We start from the raw sequence: 21,609 nt of genomic DNA on the forward strand, positions 1-21,609 counted from the left end.
CCCACGTGCCTGACTCTGGGGCTCTGGGACCTGGTCCCACAGCAGGAAAATAGGTGATAGGGAGGGAAAGGAGCTTTTATTTTTATTTTTTTAAGATTTTATTTGAGGGAGAGAGCTAGTGAGAGAGAGCACAAGTGGGGGGCGGTGAATGGGGAGAAGCAGGCTCCTCACTGAGCAGGGAGCCTGATGCGGGGCTCCATCCCAGGACTCCAGGACCATGACCTGAGCGGAAGGCAGACACTTAACCAACTGAGCCACCCAGGCACCTGGGAAAGGAGCTTTTAAAGGGTTTGAGTAAGCCTTGTGAGTTGGGGCCCTGGAGGACTGGGGCCCTGCTACATGGTGTTGGAAAGAGAGGGGACAGTGTTCATTGGAAGTGTGAAATTTTCTCCTAAAAATAGGGAAGGGAGGGGGGGCACCTGGCTGGCTCAGTCCAAGGAGCATGCGACTCTTGATCTCAGCGTTTTGAGTTCTAGCTCCACACTGGGGAGAGAGATTATTTTAAAAAATAAAATAGGGAAGGGAACATTGATATGGCTTTGGGGGTAGCACAGAAACCTCAAGTGAACAGCACATGACTTTTTCAGGATCTTCAAACTAATGCTTCTCTGTTGGTACCAGCTACCGCATTGAGTCTGAAGCTGTTAGAGCTTAACAGCATTCCTCTCTGTTTTCAATCCTTCCTTTTCAAATTTGCCACGTTCATAGAGCCTAAACATTTGGTCTGGAGCTGAGCAGGCTGGTCTGCCCTCAGTTTGGCCTGTTCTTGGACACCCCAGTCCATGGACACCCCACTCCACCATGGGAATGAATCTCATTCAGCTAGCTGGCCAGATAGGCAGTCCAAATCTTTTACCCTAACCCTTGTGATCAGAGGTGCCTCGACATGTAAGATTTCTGAGTTTAGAAAGTTAATATTGTGTACATATATATATATTAAGTAACAACACCACAAAATAATGAATATTAGCATTTCTCCAGTCAAGTGCGTGAACTCTCACACTAAATGGTATAGGTAAAGGTCATAAATCATTTTCATGCCTGTTTGGGTTTTGCTGCCAAATAGCTTATGTAAACACTTTCGGTTTTCAGAGCTTGTTGGATTTTGGAATTGCAGAAAGGGCATCCTGGGTTTGTATGGGACCTCAGTGTTTGTGTCCCTGGGTGTTGGAACAATACCCTTTGGGACTGATAGGTGTTATTTTTATTGACACCTCTTTCCATGTACATTGTCCGGAGACCCCTTCCACTGTCCACCTCTAGAGACACCCCCAACTAGCAGGTCCCCCCCCCCCCCCACCGTGCTTTTGTGTTTGGGACAATCCCCTTAGCCACTTGAGGATACGAAACACAAGGCTTGCTTTATTGCTGCTCCTCTGGGCTTCTTTTCAATCTCAGTGTCCACTGAAGCCTTCCAGCCAAGCAGAAGTGGACCTTCACTCCCAGTCCCAACATTGACCACCTCATCTGGTGTCCCCTTGCTGGCTTTTTGTGTACGTTTGGTCCTGTCAGGTACAGAAACTGGCGCTTGACAACCTTCTTTTTTTCATTTGGGTGGACGTTGACCAGACTTAAACGTTAGTAAGTTCGAGAATCCTTGCTATCCACCCTTGCAAGTATATTTTCTTTTTAATACATCAAGTGATAGAGTGACCGTATATATTGCCAAATTGGAAGAAATGGAGGTATATAAAGAACAGGGATAATGCAACACAGCATTACTTGAGATTTTTTAAAAATCAGGAAATGGCTTTAAAATTCGATCAGCAGGTACTAATTAATAAGTTGTGGTACATCCACAGGCAACTTACCATGCAGCTATTTATAAAACAGCTTGACCCAGAACATTTTCCAAGTTAATACAGTTAAGTGAAAAAAGGCTGGTATAATGTACTCCTACTTGTGTCTTTAAAAAAATTCAGAATACAGAATGTAACGTGTTTTTAGATGGTGACCTAAAAAAGAAACAATTGAGTGAGAAACTGGGAAATTTTTAAAACTATTTGCATTTATCATTTTGCACTAAAAATGCATGTATGTTCCCTAGTATTTTTTTTTTTTTAATAAAGATTTTATTTTTAGGTAATGTCTACACACAACGTGGGGCTCAAGCTCACAGCGCTGAGATCAAGAGTCTCACACACTACTAACTGAGCCAGCCAGGCACCCTCCTAAAAGATTTTTTTTAATGCTTCAGCACATCTCGCCCCCTCCCTCCCTCTTCCTCCCCTTAACTTGTCCTTAGCTAGGGTCCACCAACTTGAGCTGGTAGTGATTGTGCATGCAGAGGGTACAGATTCCTTTCTTTCCCCTCTTCCCTGGGCCCCCAGATCACAGCTCTGGAGCAGCACGTGGCCAGAGATGCAGGGGGACTTCTTCCTCAGGTTTGGACTGTGGTTTTGGGGCACTGGCAGTCTGTTTATTTTTCCTAAATCAAGTAAAACCTGGTTTTGATATTATTTCACAGACTTCGTTTCAGACTGGCTGGACTCTGGTCCTTGAACTTGGTTTAGTGTTTTGGGTTTCAGATTGTGCAGGGTGGCCTACACAGGTAAGGCTTTTGGTCTTCACCCGCCACCCTCCACTTCATTTCTATAGTGGGACGCTTAGAAACCCTCTTGCGTGGGTGGTGACCTCCTTTTGTCCAGGCCTATGTTTGTGGGAGGCCAAATACCCCAGTTGCTTTAAGGGATGTAAAAGAAATCTCATAAACGTTAAGTGTACAGCAGTTACTATATTTCGATTGGGGCATCTCAATGAGGAGCAGCCCCTCCATCCTTTGAGTTTACATTCCTCAGTGAAGTGGGTAGTTGTATTTTAAACTGGAAGCCCGTTCTTCATGGTGCTCTCATAGGAGTCCCCTGGGGGGGGGGTGTGTGCGCGCGCGCTTGTTGGATCACAGGTAGTATAAAAAGTAGATTCCAGAAACGAACACACAGTCTTGTTCATTAACAAAGCACTTTATTTAAGCACTGGCTAAGGTAAACTTGCCTACTTGGTATTTTTATTTATTTATTTTTTCGTTAACGTCCCTCCTTCCTCTCCTGCTGGGCCCACATTCCTAGGTCTTTGTCTGTGCCTGGTATTTTAGAAATTATGGCAGAGGAAGGCAGTGGGTGGGGCGTTCTGGAAGCTGGGGGCAGGGAAGAGGGTGGTCACTTGCAAGGTCAGAGGTCGAGCCTGCTCCATTCAGCTGGGGCAGCCAGATTGTCGCCAGGCGAGGGGGGGAGGGGGGCTGGAGGGGGCGTGTCGTGCATCTGCCCGGGAAGCCCCAAACAGGCAGCTCCAGGCCCTGAATTCCTGCCGCCCGAGGACCGCTCCTCCCTCCCCCACCTTCCGGAGCCACAGTTCACGGCCTCTGCCACATTTCTAGCCCTTTGGAAGACGTGGGTTCCAGTTTATTCTTTTGTAAAATAATCTTCCAGCTATTGCAGAGAGAATTGCACCCATGCGAACCCTTACTATTGCTCGTGTTTTCACAAGCTCTAAAATTGTGGGGTTTTGACCTTAGAAATGGCAGGTAGAGGAGATACGGGGCTTCTAAATGGAACATGAAATCTTCCCAAAGTTTTATGCCAAAGTTTAGCTAGATGGTTTATAAAAATTGACCGTATTTTCAGTTTTTGGACACTTTTAAAATTCGATAGTTTATTAATTATAAGCACCACTAGGACTATGCCGTTTTACTCACCCATAGCTTTTTATTACGAACCAGCTGGGTGTCCCCCAGCACCAGCCCCACCTCTGTGGTGTCCCCACAGTCCTGGCACTGCAGAGCACTGGAGCCTCCAAAATCAGTGTGCTCTAGGCACTTAGAGCTGCATCAGTCCTGTGACATGATGCCAGGCGGGATTGCCTCCAGACACCCCTGCCCAGTTGAGAGATCGTGGGCTAGGTATCTAAAAGGGCCCCGGGGCCAGGGCTTTGGGCACCCTGCTGCCACTTGTTCTGACCAGGATTTCTTTTCTGGCTACTTACTCTGCAGAATGCTTGAAAAACCTACCATTTGCAGGATACCGCCTATGCACATCATCATCCAGGCTCTGGATTGTAAAAACCTAAAACCCAGAAAAATCACTTTGGTTCCTTGGCAGTCACATAATTGGTGCCTGGCTTCCTTGGTCGGCCCAGAATTACTTCTTTTCTTTCTTTCTTTCTTTTTTTTTTTTTTATTAAAGATTTTACTTATTTATTTGACAGAGACACAGCGAGAGAGGGAACACAAGCAGGGGGAGTGGGAGAGGGAGAAGCAGGCTTCCCGCGGAGCAGGGAGCCCAATGCGGGGCTCGATCCCAGGACCCTGGGAGCATGACCTGAGCCGAAGGCGGCAGACGCTTAACGACTGAGCCACCCAGGCGCCCTGGTCCAGAATTATTTCAAAGCCTTTTGGTTTGTGCTGTTGAGTCCCTGAAATAGGGCTCTTGGGATTTCAGGGATAGAAGTGGTCTCCAGAGGCACCTAGCCAGACCCCTTGTGTTTCATATATGAGCCAAGCCCAGTCAGGTGACTGGATGGATGGCCCCATGGCTAGATGATGCCAGGCTCGGGCTAACACCCTCAGGTTCTTTTCCATTCACTGTACAAGCGAGAACAGTTATGCTTGCACAGACTAAAGAAAGCAAGGGGCCTCCAGTCAGTCCACACAGCTGTTCAGAGAAGAGATGAAGAGGAGATTCTTCGCTGTTGGGCAGGGGCAGAAGACAGAAGGTTCAGAGACATGTTCCATTCAGATGTAAAAAGAACCTGCAGATGGGAGGTTTTCACACTTCACATCATAGAAGTGATACCTTTATTCCTATGACAAATGGAGGAAGCAAAGGGAAGACATGAGGTCGAGTTGTTGAAACGGGAGCGGGGGTTGCTGTAGCAGAACATTGTAAAAAGAGACTGTCCAGGAATTCCTCTCAAGTTACCAGTTCAGCATCTTTTGGTTAGTATTTAAGGTTAGCTTGGGAATTTTAGCTTTATCAGATTAGAAAGATTAGATCAACTCTAAATGGTGAATCTGTTTTAAAAAGTGATTGGTCTTGGGGCGCCTGGGTGGCTCAGTTGGTTAAGCGTCTGACTCTTGATTTCAGCCCAGGTCATGATCTCAGGGTCATGGGATTGAGGCCCATGTCAGGCTCCATCCTGAGTGTGGAGCCTGCTTGAGATCCTCTCTCTCCCTCTGTTCCCCCCCTCCCCTGCAAAAACACAATTGGTCTTGAAGGCAAATTACTGTCACCAGATTTCAGTCTCCCGAGGTTGCTGGAGAACTGTACAGGACAAGGCGTCCTAGTCAGTCACAAACCTGATCCCATTTCCCCCTTACAATATGGAGCCCATAAAACCTGCCATATCAGGACCATTTCCTAGAAATAGGAACATAATATCCTAAATCTTTTCCCTGCTTCTGAATCCAGAAGTTCCTGGAGAAGCAGCCTAACCCACGCAGGATCACTCACCTCCCTTTTAACTCTCTGCATCCTGAGTCGAATAGGCCTGTTTCCCTGACTGAGCTCGGTTTCCTAGTGGACATCCTCTGTGCCAATGTGTTGGTTAGTTAATAAAATAACCTGAAGTGGGGGGCACCTAGGTGGCTCCCTCAGTTGTCTGCTCAGGTCATGATCTCACCAGGTCAGGGCTATGGGCTCAGTGGGGAGTCTGCTTGAGATTTTCCCTCTGCCCCTCCCCCCACTCACACGATAGCACGTGCACTCAAATAAGTGAATCTTTAAGATAACCTGAAGAGAAGAGAAGCGGCATTCTCACTCCTACCCTGTGGGTCTTTCTAATGGGAACATTGCAGCCCTCCCTCCCCATCTCCGTGTCCTGTAACACTCTGCCTCCTTCTGGGCCAGGGTGAGCTCCTGTTCTGTTCCACACAGAATCACCTTGCCTCAAGTCTCACATCCTGGACTCCATGATACCTAGTAAGGTGCTTAGTGCTCTGAAGAGCTGGTGTCAGGAATGTCTCGGAACCAGCTCTTCAGAAGGCTCACGTTGGCCTCCCTGTTCTGCCCCTGCTTGCTGTGTGGCCCCAAGACGTCATGACCTCTTGTCTTCATCTGGGGATTAAGCGTGTTGTGTGTGAGAAAGCAGCCCCTCGGACACCGCTTCCCTGCCTGTTGCATGTTGGCTGGCTTTTCCTCACACCCAGGTATACCAACGGCAAATTTAAGCACTGCTCTTGAAAGCAATCCAGCAAACATTTACACAGAGTGGTGCTAAGTGCTCTGCTTTGTGGAGGGATACAGCTAGACTGGCCCAGTTTCCGTGCCAAGGAGCTTTCGCTCTTGAGAGCTCCTCATTCACCAGCAGGTGGAGGTTGTGCCAACCCTTCTCCCCTCCCAGCATGCTGGGCCCCAGGGAAATGCAGAACATCCCATCAAGCAGTTCTGTCAGCACGGGCTGCCTCGCAGGGTCAACTCCTTGGAACAACTTGGCAGGAAGAAGAAAGACAAGAAGCTGGCTGACCTACCACAGCTTTTTGCCTTCCTTCCAGAAGCTTCAGCCTGTAGCTTGCTTGAGTGCCTGGGAGAACCGTGCTTTGCGCTTTGAACTAATCTCCTTGGTGGGGAGGGTGGCTGCAAGCTGTGGTGTGAGGGTAATTCTGGCTCCTAGCCATGTTTCACAGACCCAGAGACTGGGGTGGCAAGACAGATTTTTCTGGTATATGCTTTCATTTGGGCCCCCAGTCTCAGACCAAGGAAACACAATCTCAGAACTTTTCTGGGTAATTAATCTGAGATACAGGGGAAAATCTCTTATGCCAGGGGGATTGTTTTATTTCACCTTTGCCTTTGTAGGGTCTCAGTTATACTTCTGAATGAAACTGGAGTGGACAGAGGGCACTGGTTGTTTTCTCCTTGATCTGGGCCGAGGGCGTAGGGAGGGCCGGTTGTGCTCACGTTGACTGTGCTTGCTAATTGGGAAGGAGGTGGCTGAGGGTCTGGAGTCCACAGAGCACCCCCGCAGCTGCCCCCTCCCCGCTAGTCCCGAATCTCTCCTTCATGCCTGTCCGCTCTCTGGTCCGCAGGTGCTGCACTTGTACTGTGACACCTGCTCGGTGCCCATCTGTCGTGAGTGTACGATGGGCCGGCACGGGGGCCACAGCTTTATCTACCTCCAGGAGGCGCTGCAGGACTCGCGGGCACTTACCATCCAGCTGCTGGCTGACGCGCAGCAGGGCCGCCAGGCAATCCAGGTCAGTCCTAACCCGCCCTTCACCTGTTTCCCTTGTTCTTTCTTACACAGAAAACCTTTCTCGCTCCCTTTCAGATGGCATGTGTAGATTACTGGGCAGGCTCCAGTGCGTGGGAGCATGGAACAATGACCCAAATGAGCTCATGTGACATCCACACAGCAGTAATCCCTTGGGGAGGTGGAGGGTTCAGGAAGATGAGAGGGGTGTGGCCTAAGTCGACTAGCCAGTCACAGCTTGTCTAGCTGGGCCCCCACCACGTCATCTGCCTGTTTCTCATCCGGCCTCTTCCCCAGATACCAAGTGGGCATTAGCATCCCTCAGTCAGGACTGCAGAAGGACTGGGTACTTAACGCTTTCCAGATGGATAACCTCTGCTGTTCAGATTGATTTATCGGTGAAAAATAAGTGAGCAACAGAAGTTTATCGCAGACTCTTCCCTAAGTAATGAAGTCACCTCCTGCTAACTGAGACCCTTGCTTCTGTTGAGTCTCCATCCCTTTGGGGTTAGGAAGGGACATGTGTAACTTTGGGGCATAGAAAAGTTCTTTTACAGCTATGTGATGGCATGCCTGAAATGATTTTAAAATCGTGTCCAGGTGACAAGGTTTCAAGAAAGGAAAAAATCATGAGATGTTTTCCTTATCTGGTAGGATAAAGCTTGAAAATCAGGAAACATTGCTAATCGTTGAGCAAAAATTGAATGGGAAACCGTTATTTACATTCTTAGAGTATTTGAATAAGTGAATTGTTTAAAAAATAAGATCCTGGGGTGCCTGGGTGGCTCAGTCGATTAAGCTCAAGTCATGATCCCGGAGTCCCGGGATTGATCCCCGCATCGGGCTCCCTGCTCAGTGGTGAGTCTGCTTCTCCCTCTCCCACTCCCCCTGCTTGTGCTCTCTCTCTTTCTCTCTGTCAAATAAATAAATAAATCTTAAAAAAAAAAAAAAAATAAGATCCCCTTTTTTTGGATATGGTGAAGAATTGATCATGTGCTTTAAAGAAGGGGCAGAAGGTAAGTTTCTCAGCAGCTATCATATTCCTATGCATGGTATTGAAGTAGTCTCTCTGAAGACTCAGATTATCTGATACTCAACTCATACAATTAGAGGTTTGAGAGTCTGTGTTTCTGCAGTGACTAATTCTGGCATATTCTTAGGCCAGAGTGGCCTGCTTTCTTTTATATGCCTTCGGAGTGGCTCTTGGTCGCTCGTAAATTATTGTTTGCCAGCACCCACACTAGTGCATAGTTCTATTTTATTTCTGTTTTGGTGAACTTGTCCCTGTGGATGAAGTGGTTTGTGGCTTCCCTTTTTATCCCACTACCATTAGAACCTGGTCATTTGCCTTACGGTGCTGCTGTCTCCTGGATTCTGGCTGCTGTCAGCATCACCTGGGGGAACTTAAAGACCTGCTGTCTGGGTCCTGCCCCCAGAATGTGGTATTACCTTACCAACTCCTTTCTCTCCTTGGAGATTGAGAACACGCAGGGGTCCTTGAAACATGTTTGAAAGAATTGCTGGTGCTCTCCGCTTCCTGGGATCCACCACTCTGGAGACAAAAATGAGTTGTCATAATTTGCTGGAAGCTTAAGGAGAGATCTGTGGTTAAAATGATGAGATGTTAAGGAGGTGGAAATTTGAACTTTATATAGAGAGGAGAGAGAAGTTGACGTGCAGAAGGTTTTGTCTGCAGTGCTTAACTTCCTACAACAAATCTAGTCCGTGTTCACTGAGCGTCTGCTCTGTGAGTAGTGAAAACCTCGGGGGGTGCCTGGGTGGCTCAGTCGGTTGGGCATCCACCTTCAGCTCAGGTCATGATCTCGGGGTCCTGGGATCGAGCCCCTCATCAGGCTCCCTGCTCAGTGGGGAGTCAGCTTTTCCCTCTCCCTTTGTGTTCTCTCTCCCTCTCTTAACAAATAAATAAAATCTTAAAAAAAAAAAAAAGCAGCAGCAGAAAGAACCCCAGGATGAAATTCAAATGTGAGTTGGTACTGTGGTGCCTGATGGGCATTTTGGGTGGAGGAGACAAGTGGCAGATGGATATTTGGGCTGAGGTGGAAGGCTCAGTTTGTTAATTATCTATATGGCCACATCCAGGTACACCTGCTGAACATCAACTGCATCAATTGTGAATTGACTTCTTGAAAGTCCTTGTGTAACTAAGTGTGTGGGGCAGGGGAAGGGTACCTTTTTGTGACTCTTGGTTATAATTCTTTAGAACCTATACTCGGCTAGTGTTCTGAAGATTGGGGTAGGATTGGTTACCCATTTCTGTCTGAATGTTCTTAACAGGTTCTCAATACATTGACCATTCCTAAGACTATCTGGGGACCCTCTAATGAAAGTAGAGAGGTTCCTATGTGTTAAGAAGGAAGTCCCCTGGGTGTTGGTGGAAAAAACATTGCCCCTCTTTCCCTCGGAGCGCACTGATGCCAGCACATGCCTTTGGGGGAAGGGAAGTTGAGGTAAAGATTCAGAACAAGTTAGTTTTGCTCAAAAATCATTGCCTGAAGAGCCAGTTTGTTCCCATGTGAACACTATAAACAAGCTCTGTCCCCAAGGTCAGAAGTAGGTATGACCCACTTTTCATTGTAAGTATTTTGCAAATGGGTAAGATCAGTCAGTTGTGGGTAACTGAAACTGATTGAGTGAGAATGGGGAGGAATTTACATGTGTTCTGTGAATATTTAACTGAACCTCTGCTTTATTGAGGGAGAAAACAGTTCTGAAAGCTTCAGGTAGAATTCCTGTCTCAGGGACGCATCTCAAAGCCATTTAAAAAATACTCCTGGGGGGGGAAAATACTCCTGGAGGACATTGGAAAAAGAAGTTACTATCTAGCACAGGGCATGCTTTTGTTTATTTTTATAAGGAGATAATAAGACTTGTGTGTGAATCTACAAGTGTTTTTTCCTTTGTTGGTCACCAAGCAATGGAAAGGATGACAGATACTGAGATTTTGAGAAGTTCCCCACAGGGTAAAGAAGTAACCTTGAAATGCCAGCAAAGGACACTACTCTGGGGGATGGGGTGCATGGTGCTTTGGGCACTTGATTTCTTTTCTTTCTTTCTTTCTTTCTTTTTTTTTAGATTTTATTTACTTATTTGTCATAGAGGGGAGAGAGCGCGCACAAGTGGGGAAGCAGCAGGTAGGGGGAGAAGAAGGCTCCCCACTGAGCAAGGAGCCCGATGCGGGGCTAGATCCCAGGACCCTGGGGTCATGACCCGAGCCAAAGGCAGATGCTTAACCGACTGAGCCACCCAGGTGTCCCGAGACACTTGATTTCTTCTTGCAGTTGGTCAAAATGTTAATGAAGTAAACATCCCAACCACTTAATTTTTATGCTGCCATTTAAGAGCTTTTATATTAAAGAATGCAGCAGATGGTATGAAGACTGATTTTTTTTTTTAAGATTTTATTTATTTATTTGACAGAGAGAGAGGGAACACAAGCAGGGGGAGTGGGAGAGGGAGAAGCAGGCTTCTCGCGGAGCAGGGAGCCCAGTGCGGGGCTCGATCCCAGGACTCTGGGATCATGACCTGAGCCAAAGGCAGACACTAACAACTGAGCCACCCAGGCGCCCCATGATTTCTGTTCTTAATATGAATACTGAAGAAGGAAGGAGGAACACAGTCAATTACCATAAAATGTAGGGGAGCAGTAAGTTATTTTAAAATATACATATAATTGGTGCCACCCCCCCCCCTTTTTTTAAATCAATCCATTTAAACCAAAATACAGAATGATTCTGATCATGGGGTAGGAAGAGATTTTGATTTCTTTTATAAGGAACATTTAAATCGCAAGTTTGATTTGGACGTCATTGGTCTAAGAAACTGTCTTCAACTTGTTCATTTATTCTTTTTTTTTTTTTTTTTAAAGATTTTATTTATTTATTTGAGACAGAATGAGAGAGAGAGAGCACATGAGAGGGGGGAGGGTCAGAGGGAGAAGCAGGCTCCCTGCCGAGCAGGGAGCCTGATGTGGGACTTGATCCAGGGACTCCAGGATCATGACCTGAGCCGAAGGCAGTCGCTTAACCAACTGAGCCACCCAGGCGCCCTGTTCATTTATTCTTAATAGTATTACTAAATAAACGAGTCACTTGGGAGCTTTTAAATATTTCTTGTTTGTACTGGCAAATTGGCAGATCCAAGAAACAGAAATAGGCTTTATTTTTTGCTAGTAACTTAAGACATCAAACTAAATAAGAGGTGTTAAAGGCATAGATTTAATAGGTTTAAATTCTGATAGCAAATACCAGAATAAAAACCTAACTAGGTTAAAGGATTATTGCATGAAAAGGAAGGGGACCAGTATTTAAAAAAAAAGAGAAACCCAAACTGAAGGTAGATATATGTTAAATACCTAAAGGCAGGAAAGCATTCTAAGATTAGAAGTGATACAAAAAACATGTGCATTTTTTTTTCAAATTTTTAAGCAATCTCTACACCCAACAGTGGGCTTAAACTCAGGAACCTGAGATCAAGAATCTCATGCTCTTCTGACTACAGCCAGCCAGGAGCCCCAAGAATTTGTGTATATTAAAAGGAGAGCAACTGGGGCATCTGGATGGCTCAGTTGGTTAAGCACCTGACTCCTGATCTCAGCTCAGGTCTTGATCTCAGTGTTGTGGGTTCGAGCCCAGTGTGGAGCCTACTTAAAAGAAAAAAAAAAAAGGAAAACAACTAGAAGAGAAATAGTTACTCCGAGAAGATCATAATAGGTAAGTACAACTTTTTAAAAGAAAGGCACGAACAGGTGAAGGAATGAAAGAGATGGAGATACCTTCCAAAGGGACAATCCAGCCACTTAATGCAAACATACAGAAGTATATTCAGCCTGAGCAGTAAATCAATTAAAACGACACCAGAGTACTATTTTGGATAAGGAGCAAAGTATGTACACCACACTTAATCTTTGTGGGTGGGAGAACATGTTTTGAACAATATCCAGAGCTTTAAATGTGGAAGGAACTTATTTCCAAGGCCATGTCCTTTATCCTGAAGGTATGGATTGCACCCGTATGAATGGTCAGCAATAGGAGTTGGGGTTTTTTAGCCCCTTAATATTTATAGAATGTTCGTGATCACATTACAAAACGGTGTTGACTAAAATTAGCAGACCCTGAAGTTGCTTCAAGAAAAATTACTTAAAATAAGTAAACAATGCATAAAAAGATTATGGGAGGAAGTAGAAATAGGCCAAAATATAAATAGTGGTGGTTTTTTTTTGTTTTTAAAGATTTTATTTATCTATTTGACAGAGACAGAGATAGCGACAGCAGGAACACAAGCAGGGGGAGTGGGAGAGGGAGAAGCAGGCTTCCCGCGGAGCAGGGAGCCCGATGCGGGGCTCGATCCCAGGACCCTGGGATCATGACCTGAGCCGAAGGCAGACGCTTAACGACTGAGCCACCCAGGCGCCCCTAAATAGTGGTGTTTTACTGATTATGGTGGGACTGAGGCAAAATTTTTTCAGCTTTCTTGAGGAAAATTGATAGACAATGAACGGCATATATTTAAAGCATACCAGCATAACGTTCAACATGTATTTCACCCATGAAAACATCACCATAGTCAAGGTTAGGAACATGTCCATCACTTCCTAACATCCTTCATTCTGTTTCCATGTCCCCAAGCAATCATTCAACCGCTTTCTGTCATAGTTTAGAATTTTCTTCTGTTTTCATCAGGTAGGAGACGAATTTAGCCATAAGTAACAGGCTTTCACTCTGCTCCTAAATATGGTGGCTTAAATATGCAACGTTTTAATCTGTCCTGTTTAAAAAACTTAGTCTGGAGATACTGATAGTCACTGGAGAATCCTTCATCTTTACCCCCCTGTACAGAGGTGTTGACATTCATCCCTATGGCCACAAATGGCTGCCGGAACTCAAGATAACACATCTATATTCTGGACCATTGGAAGGAAACCGACATTCTCTGGCCTTTTATAAGATTTCCCAGAAGGCTTGCACAACACTTCTTCTGTCCATTGTCCAAAATCCAGTCTCACACATCAGTTGCAGGGGAGTTTGGTTTATTTGTTTTTCCTTCCAATTTTTTATTTAAATTCTAGTTAGTTGGGGTACCTGGGTGGCTCAGTCAGTTAAGTGTCTGCCTTTAGCTCAGGCCATGATCTCAGGGTCCTGGGAATGAGTCCTGCATCGGGCTCCCTGATCAGTGGGAAGTCTGCTTCTCCCTCTCCCTTTGACCTTCTCCCCCTGCTTGTGCTTTCACTCGCTCTCTCCGTCTCTCTCAATTGAATAAATAAAAAATAAATTCCACTTAGTTAACATACAGGATAAGATTAGTTTCCGGTTTAGAATTTAGTGATTCATCACTTACAACACCCAGTGCTCATCACGAGTGTCTTCCTTAATCCCCATCACCCATCTAGCCCATCCTCTCAGCCACCTCCCCTCCAGTAACCCTCAGTTTGTTCTCTATAGTTTAGAGTCTGTTTCTTGGTTTGCCTCTTTTTTGTCCCCACTATGTTCATCTGTTTTGTTTCTTAAATTCCACGTGTGAGTGAAGTCCTACAGCATTTGTCTTTCTCTGACTGGCTTATTTCACTTGGCATAATACACTTTAGCTCCATCCACATCGTTGCAAATAGCAAGATTTCGTTCTTTTTGATGGCTAAGTAATAATTCCTCTGTGTGTGTGTGTGTGTGTGTGTGTCCGTGTATCACATCTTTATCCATTCATTAATCGATGGACATTTGGACCCTTTTCATAGTTTGGCTATTGTTGATAATGCTGCTATATACCTCAGGGTGCATGTATCCCTTCAAATCAGTTTTTTTATCCTTTAGGTAAATACCTGCTAGTTCAGTTGCCAGGTCATAAGGTAGTTCTATTTTTAACTTTTTGAGGAACCTCCATACTGTTTTCCAGAACGGCTGCACCAGTTTACATTACCACCAACAGTGTAAGAGGGTTCCCGTTTCTTTGCATCCTTGCTAACATCTGTTGTTTCCTGTGTTGTTAATTTTAGTCATTTGCAGGAGAGTTTTTATCCAAGTGCACTATAGCCTTAAATAAGGTAGACCTTTCTGTTACTTTTCATCTGATATTATTAGTAGAAAGTCAGTAGTCATGATAAGGGTGACTAGTCCTTTAGTGAACTTAAGTTGCCTGCATGGTTAAAAAAGGAAACATTAGCCCTTTACATATTAAACAAAAGTGATAGATACTGTACCATTTAGCACAAAAATTAGGAGGACTGAGCTTGATGACTAAGCAAAATTTAAAATTTTGTAAATTAAAATGTAAGTTCATCTAGACTTTCTGGACTACTTTGGTTCCCTATTCTGTTTTTGTTCGATCCCTTTAATAGACCATGTAACCTGCAGGAACTCCTTGCCATGATGGAAAGTTGACCACAAGGAATGCTGAGAATGCCTACTATTTTATATAAATTTATATAAACTAGCCCAGAAAGTAGATCAAGAAAACGTTGTTTTTTGTTTTTTAAATTACAAATTACTGTTACAAATATGGAAATGGAAGAACAAAATTTAGTTGTTGTGCCCAAGATCCCAGATCTCATTAACCATAGGCCTTCTGTTTTTGTCAGTAAGAATTAGTGGTCCCTGTTTACCAAGGGCACCAAAACCGGCACTTTGTGTAAATAATGCCTGAGGTTGGGTGTCATTTTTTCCATTTTGCAGAGAGAAAACTTTGCTTGAAAGAGATTAAGTAACCCTCCAGAAGTCACACTAACAATGAGTAGAGGAATTGCAGTTTGAACCCAAAACTGATGGTCACCTCTCATTTGGGAGGCAGCTGTGCCCCCGCGTACCCTCCCTTCTCATGCATTTGCAAACAATATAAACAAATGTGATGAAAAATGGTTCAAGAATTTTAATACATCATGACCTAATTATTATTTTTCCCATGCCGTCTTAATTAGGATCCTTGGTTGCAGTTGAATGAAAGGAGATGAATAGTCTCAGGTGACTGGGTAGGAGAAAATATGGATCAGGCTTCAGGTGTCCAGGGACTCAGACCTTGATGCCAGCACTCTGTCACTTAGCTCTGCCTCTCTCCATGGTGACCTCATTCTTGCTGTTGAACATGGTTGGCATGCATGGGCATCTCTTCAATCTTGCACTGTTCCAGCAAGCCATCTTCAGGGAAAGAATGAGTTTCCTTTCTCCTCTCCTCTTCCCTTTTGGGGTGGAGGGAGAGGTTGGAACCTCCATTTGTAAAATTTCAGGGTAGGGCCCTTGATTGGCTTGGCGTCCTTCATTCCTCCTTGGGCACCATGCCTGGATGGTAGTGAAGCGTCCTCTGGACCAAATGAATATGCATGAAATGTCCCAAAAGTAAAGGCCACTAGCCACACCAAATCTGCAGGCAGATTTAAGTTCTTACCAACTTTATACCACCTTTAATGAGTATCAGTGACCTTTTACAATATATCTGAACTCTACAACTTGGGACTTGTGTGTTTTCATTTCCTTTTACCAGCTTTTGTTTAGAAAAAACTAGGAGCTCCATTCCCTTTCTTCAACCAGGGACATTTACCCATTATTAAATTACAAGTGTCAGATGTACAGTTGACTGTGAACCACAGTTTCTAAGTTATAACTCTGAGAGACTACTTGCCTATATTTAGCTTGAGAGTCTTAGTTCTAGAGAAAACACCCCGAAGTAAATTCTCCCAATTAATTCTATTTAGTCCTGTAAAAAGAATTTACCATAATGAGGGTCTAGAGTTACTGACAACAAAGGAAGCCTGAGAGATGTTTGTAGTGTACCTCATCAGTGTTTTAAGGGTGACCAGTCTTCCTGGAAGTATAACTTTTGGCCACTTGCGTAATTAGAGCTTTTCATAAGGTGCCCTGATCCCCTGGGTTGGGGGAGATACCCATAATCAAGATCAAGAATATAGTTGCTCTCTGTGTAAAGAGAGCCTTGATTATTTCAGTCACCCTTAAGACCCCATTGACTGTAATATGCACATTTATTTTATATACACCTAAGAAAGGAAAAAGCCCATTGACAGTTTTAAGATGAATCATAGTTTCAAAGGTATTAAATGTGATAAAATTACACTTTAGAGTGAACTACAGTAGTTCCCATATCAGGTTTTGTGGTCTGTGAGTTTATGGGTGACATTTGCATTCTGTCATCTTCTGCCTGTCAGGACACTTTTCTTTTCTTTTCCTTTTTTTTTTTTTTTTTTTTTTTAAAGATTTTATTTATTTATTTATTTGAGAGAAAGAGAGAGAGAGACAGAGAAACAGCATGAGAGAGGAGAGGGTCAGAGGGAGAAGCAGACTCCCTGCTGAGCCGGGAGCCCGATGTGGGACTCGATCCCGGGACTCCGGGATCATGACCCTGAGCCGAAGGCAGTTGCTTAACCAACTGAGCCACCCAGGTGCCCTCTTTTCCTTTTTTTTAAGATTTCTTTTTTTTTTTCAATTCATTTGACGAGAGAGAGAGAGAGAGAGAGAGTATGCGCACACATGCACACAAGCGGGGGAGCAGCAGAGGGAGAGGGACAGCAGACTTCACGCTGAGTGGTTTGCTGGGTGCAGGGCTCCATCCAGGACCCTGAGCTGAAGTCAGAAGCTTAACTGACTGAACCACCTAGGCACCCCATCAGAACACTTTCAGTAGCAGTCATCTGGCCGCCCCAGTTTCCCCTAGCAGACATCATTAATCTCTTTCTGTGCTCTTTCCTATGAAACCCAGGTGGCCTCCACCTCCCCTGCACTGATTGGCCTGCCCAGATTGAGACCCTCAGTTTTCAGATGTTTGATTGGATCTGTTAACATCTAAAAGATAACTTTTTTCCCCTCAAGCCGCATGCTTATTGGGTAATTTTTTATTATCCGTCCTTACTGCAAATTGAATGTTTCTGTTTTTGAAATTTATTCAGCCCTTTTACCTACTGTCGTTTCCCCACCCCACCTGCAAATGCCCTGTTTAGATAATGGGAACTAGTTTAGCAGGTCCTGGTCTGCACATCTTGGAATGCAGTGCTTCACGGGACTGTGTATGATTCGGAAAAGAAAGCTCTATTTTTTGTCTCTACACACAAGGCTTTATGACTCTCAACCCTAGGAATGATCCTATCCGTGCACACTTGGGGATCCCTCAAATTACAGTAAGGGCTTTGTACCCTTTCTACCTGATTGAAAAATGGAAGAAACAGTTCTTGTCCTAGAACAGGAATTCCAGGCCTAAGGGCCTGCTAGAGACCTGGCAGGAAAGATCGAGGGAGCAGGCCTGCTAGGAGACAGTAGCGGGGGAGGTGAGTAGACAGACATTCGCTATGTAAACCCACTTGCTACACAGAGGGGGTGGGGGTGGTCACTGCGCTCTCCTGCCAGTTCTTGCCCTGTAGGAATGTAGGCCTGTTACTTCCATTTCTTCTGTTTTTTATGGAGAATCAGTTGGGTAAGTAATATGGCATTGGTATAAATAGAAAGCATTTTGCCACCTCTGCTTTCCATTGAGGAAGCTAAGAAATAAATGGACAAAGGCTGGGTTGCCTCGGTCGCGTATTGACTCGGATACCCGCTGGTGCTCATTAATGCCGACATATCTGAAGACGGGATGTGTGGGTTACTAAGTTCTCTCCATCGTGACCAACCCTTTCACACGCTTGCCGTGTGGTGCTGGGTCGCAGCACTTCCAACCACAAATCCGGACGTTGGGAAAGGGGACTTCCTTCTTCCGTTTGACTTCCTGTTCTCAGCAGCAGCAGTTTGTCACCCAGCAGCAGAGGGTTAGCTCCAGTTCCCAGCTTCGGCCGCTTCCAAAATGAGCTGGGCACACCCCTGGTCCCTACCTGTAACCCCCTACTCTCCTCTTTTTGTTCTCCTGGCCCAAGGGTGGTCGCTGCCGACTGCAGGCACGGTCTGTCTGTCATCCTCTGTGTGCCCTTTGCCCTGGCAGTTCTCCACTAACTGTTCAACCCCATTTTCTACGTTCAATTATCTCTTTAAATATCTAGCGAGAGGGCGCCTGGTTGGCTCAGTCCGTTGAGCGACTGCCTTCGGCTCAGGTCATGATCCCAGGGTCCTGGGATCCAGCCCCGCATCGGGCTCCCTGCTCTGCGGGGAGCCTGCTTCTCCCTCTCCCACTCCCCCTGCTTGTGTTCCCTCTCTCACTGTGTCTCTCTCTGTCAAATAAATAAATAAAAATTAAAAAAAAAAAAACAACAACACTATATTTCAAAAAATAAATAAATAAATATCTAGCGAGATTTCCCAGCTTCTAAATCAACCTCGACCACCTGAGACGTTTGGAATCTGCCAAGTCCATCATGAGACCTGCTTATATGCATTTACTGATGGGTCAGTCTAATTTTTTTTATCTTTTGGTAATTTGGATAGTTCCATCTACTTCAATTTGTTGGCTACTCTTTCCTAGGGCTGCTATAACAAATTACTATAAACTGGTGACTTAAATAATAGGAATTTATTCTCACATAGTTCTGGGGGCTGGAAGCCCAAAATAAAGGTGTCAGCCGGGCTGTGCTCTCTGAAGGCTGTAGGGAAGAATCTTGCCCTTCTTTTTCCAAGCTTCTGGTAGTTGCCAGTAATCCTTGGTTTTCCTCGGCTTGTTACACCTACATCACTCCTAATTTCTGCTTCTGCCTTCATGTGGGTCTTCTTTCTGCATGCCTGTTTTCACATGGCCTTAAGTGATTTTCAGTCACTGGATTTAGGACTCTACTCTAGTCCAGTATGACCTCCTCTTAACTAATCAGCCTGAATGTGGGGGAGACAATATTTAACCCAATATAGTTACCTACTGCTTTGATGTATATGGATGGCTATGGCCGTAGACGTTAGCAAGTGTAAATTATATAGAGATTGTTCCTGCTACAACCCAGTGGCGAAGTATCATGGACTATGTACCTAACCCCCACATAGTGTGCTATGTAATGACACTTGGGACAGGGTAGTAAAGGTGGAACAGAAACATTATGGGAAGGTGTCCTTCACTGCCAGTTTCAGGAAGATGGTGGCATCTGAGCTGGGTTTTTGAAATTTAGGGTGAATTTGGAAGAGAAGGCATTCCAGGCCATGGATAGTTCATGAGCATTCTCGATCAGCCGAAGTGCCACCTTTGATCTTCAGGCCTCACAGGGATTGGGGCAGAGAATGCCACGAGCAGTTAGCCACGGCAGCCATGGGTGGTTTGGGGGCAGCTGCAATGTGTGTGTGACTTTCATGCCATTGGCGTGTCTTGTAGACTGAGAGGATTAAGGGGGGGTCCCCAGTTGTAAGTGACAAAATGAGTCACAACTGTTGAATGAAAGCATACTCGTACAAATAAGGCTGCTCATGTACTGTTTGATTCCATTTCTGTGAACTATCCAGAATAGACAGCAGTGTAGAGACTAAGCAGATTATGGTTGCCATGGGGGAGTGGGAGGGGAGATGGAGAAAAACTGCCTAATGGGTATGGAAGCTTCCTTTCGACGATGGAAGTGTTCGCAGCTAGGTGGTTGTGATGGTTAGACAATATGGAATGTGCTAAATGTCAGTAATGGTACACTTTAAGTTCTACCTATTTTAACCACAATTTTTTTTTTTTTAAGATTTTATTTATTTATTTATTTGACAGAGACAGAGACAGCGAGAGCAGGGAGAGGGAGAAGCAGGCTTCCTGCTGAGCCAGGAGCCCGATGTGGGACTCGATCCCAGGACCCTGGGATCATGACCTGAGCCGAAGGCAGTCGCTTAACCAGCTGAGCCACCCAGGCCCTCTTAACCACAATTTAAAAAGCAAAATGGGTCAGGAAGCATGCGTAGGCCTTGGTACATAACCGTACCTGCATGACAGGAGCTAGGTGGGATGAAGGGAAAGGATGCCTGTGGTCTTACTGCAAGTGTTTCTCAGCTGAGCACTGTTGATGTTTTACTCTATGAGCTGCTGTGCTGAGCTCCTTCCATGTATTACCTTGTCTTTTCCTCCTATTGGCCGAGGTTGTGGAAGGCCAGGCACTTGTCTGGGGCCTTGCATATATTAGGACGTGGAGCTAGGGTTTGAAGCTGGGTTACCCGACTCCTAGGATGACTGTCCAGCCTGCTTTTCCCAAGATGGCCTCAGCTGTAGATGTGCTGCACATGCTGGAAACCCTTGGTCCAGGGCACACTCATGGTTGGTCACCCGTGAGCGATTCCTGAGCCCAAACCAGGATCCAAACCCTGCGCGCTTCTCTAGGCCCCTCTTGATGTGGGACATAATAACACCCTTAGACCTGTTGCATCATCAGCAGTTTGGAATCCCTGATTTAATACCTCAGTATCTCAAAGAAATCCTTGTGGCTTTTCAAGACACATCATGTAATATTGATGAAAACACTGGGCCTTCTGTCTTGATTAATTTTTTATGAACAATAATACGTCTGATTAAACTGGCTGGTTTACCAAGGGCTGGTCGTACAGAGTGGGGTGTGTGGTGGTGCAGGGATGGTCTGGCAAGCAGACTGACCACAGGGCACGGTGTGCGTGGTTTCTGTGGCAGATCAGACAGTATCCCCAGTGTCCCTTGGGGTTGGAATGAGCTGTGCTGCTGACGACGTGACAGGAACATGATATGATGGCTACCTGCTGGCCTGCAGCGATGGTGCACCTTGACCTGAGCACTGTGCCAGCCTGCCGGGTTTTCCCACGTGGCCAGGAAGGCCAGAAAGTCTGTGGGAGCTGGTTCGTGTGCTGGTCCGGTCCTCGTTCCCACTTTTCGGCTTGGACCAAACTACACTGGTTTCACTGTGTCGGAATAGCTCTTAAGAGTGCTGAGCACCATGTAGGTGCCGTTTCCCATAGGAAGGAGCCCAGCACTTGCCACGGCCCCTTCGGCTACGTGTCAGACAGGTGCCGTGCTCCCCTTGCGTGCCTGCTTTCTTTCCAGGGAAGTGGATCAAGTGGTCTCGGGGGCCCAGGGTGGTAGCTCTTCGGCTTTGCGACAAGCAGACTTAAATGTTTTCGCTTGAGGAGTGGAGGTCCTTCTAACGCCATGAGCCTGCTCTTGCTTTTCCAGCTGAGCATCGAGCAGGCCCAGACTGTGGCAGAGCAGGTAGAGATGAAGGCAAAGGTGGTACAGTCGGAGGTCAAAGCCGTGACGGCAAGGCACAAGAAGGCCCTGGAAGAGCGGGAGTGCGAGCTGCTGTGGAAGGTAAGGAGTGCTGCCCACCCCCACCCCGGGCCTCCTTGGCTGGCCAGCAGTTTTCCAGTGAACTGCAGCAAAACCACGAGGATTCTCAGGTCAGATCCCAGATCCCAGCTCGGAGTGGAGAACACTTGGGAGGTTTTCCATGAAGTATGTTGGCAGAAAGATGCAAGGCTCCTTGTACCATTGTGTGTGTCATCTGAGCACTAAAGCCACAAGAAGCCTCCTCGGGAGGAGTCAGGTACCCAGGACTGGAAGGAGCCTCACGTTTTATGT

The 21,609-nt window shown here is 45.7% G+C and overlaps 1 protein-coding gene across 1 annotated transcript in view; it reads left to right on the forward strand.

The window, feature by feature from the left end:
- Positions 1-21,609, forward strand: part of TRIM71 (tripartite motif containing 71) — a 67,205-nt gene that overhangs the window by 40,615 nt on the left and 4,981 nt on the right. Inside the window, exons 2-3 of the mRNA XM_045863762.2 lie at positions 7,019-7,186; positions 21,205-21,339. Coding sequence (XP_045719718.1) covers positions 7,019-7,186; positions 21,205-21,339 — 303 coding nt within the window. The remainder of the gene's footprint in view (positions 1-7,018; positions 7,187-21,204; positions 21,340-21,609) is intronic.

This window comes from Mirounga angustirostris, unplaced genomic scaffold (genome assembly GCF_029215605.1).
Source record: "Mirounga angustirostris isolate CCGP_5_RB_7025 unplaced genomic scaffold, mMirAng1.0.hap1 SCAF_1, whole genome shotgun sequence".
In the NCBI taxonomy this organism is placed as follows: domain Eukaryota; kingdom Metazoa; phylum Chordata; class Mammalia; order Carnivora; family Phocidae; genus Mirounga; species Mirounga angustirostris.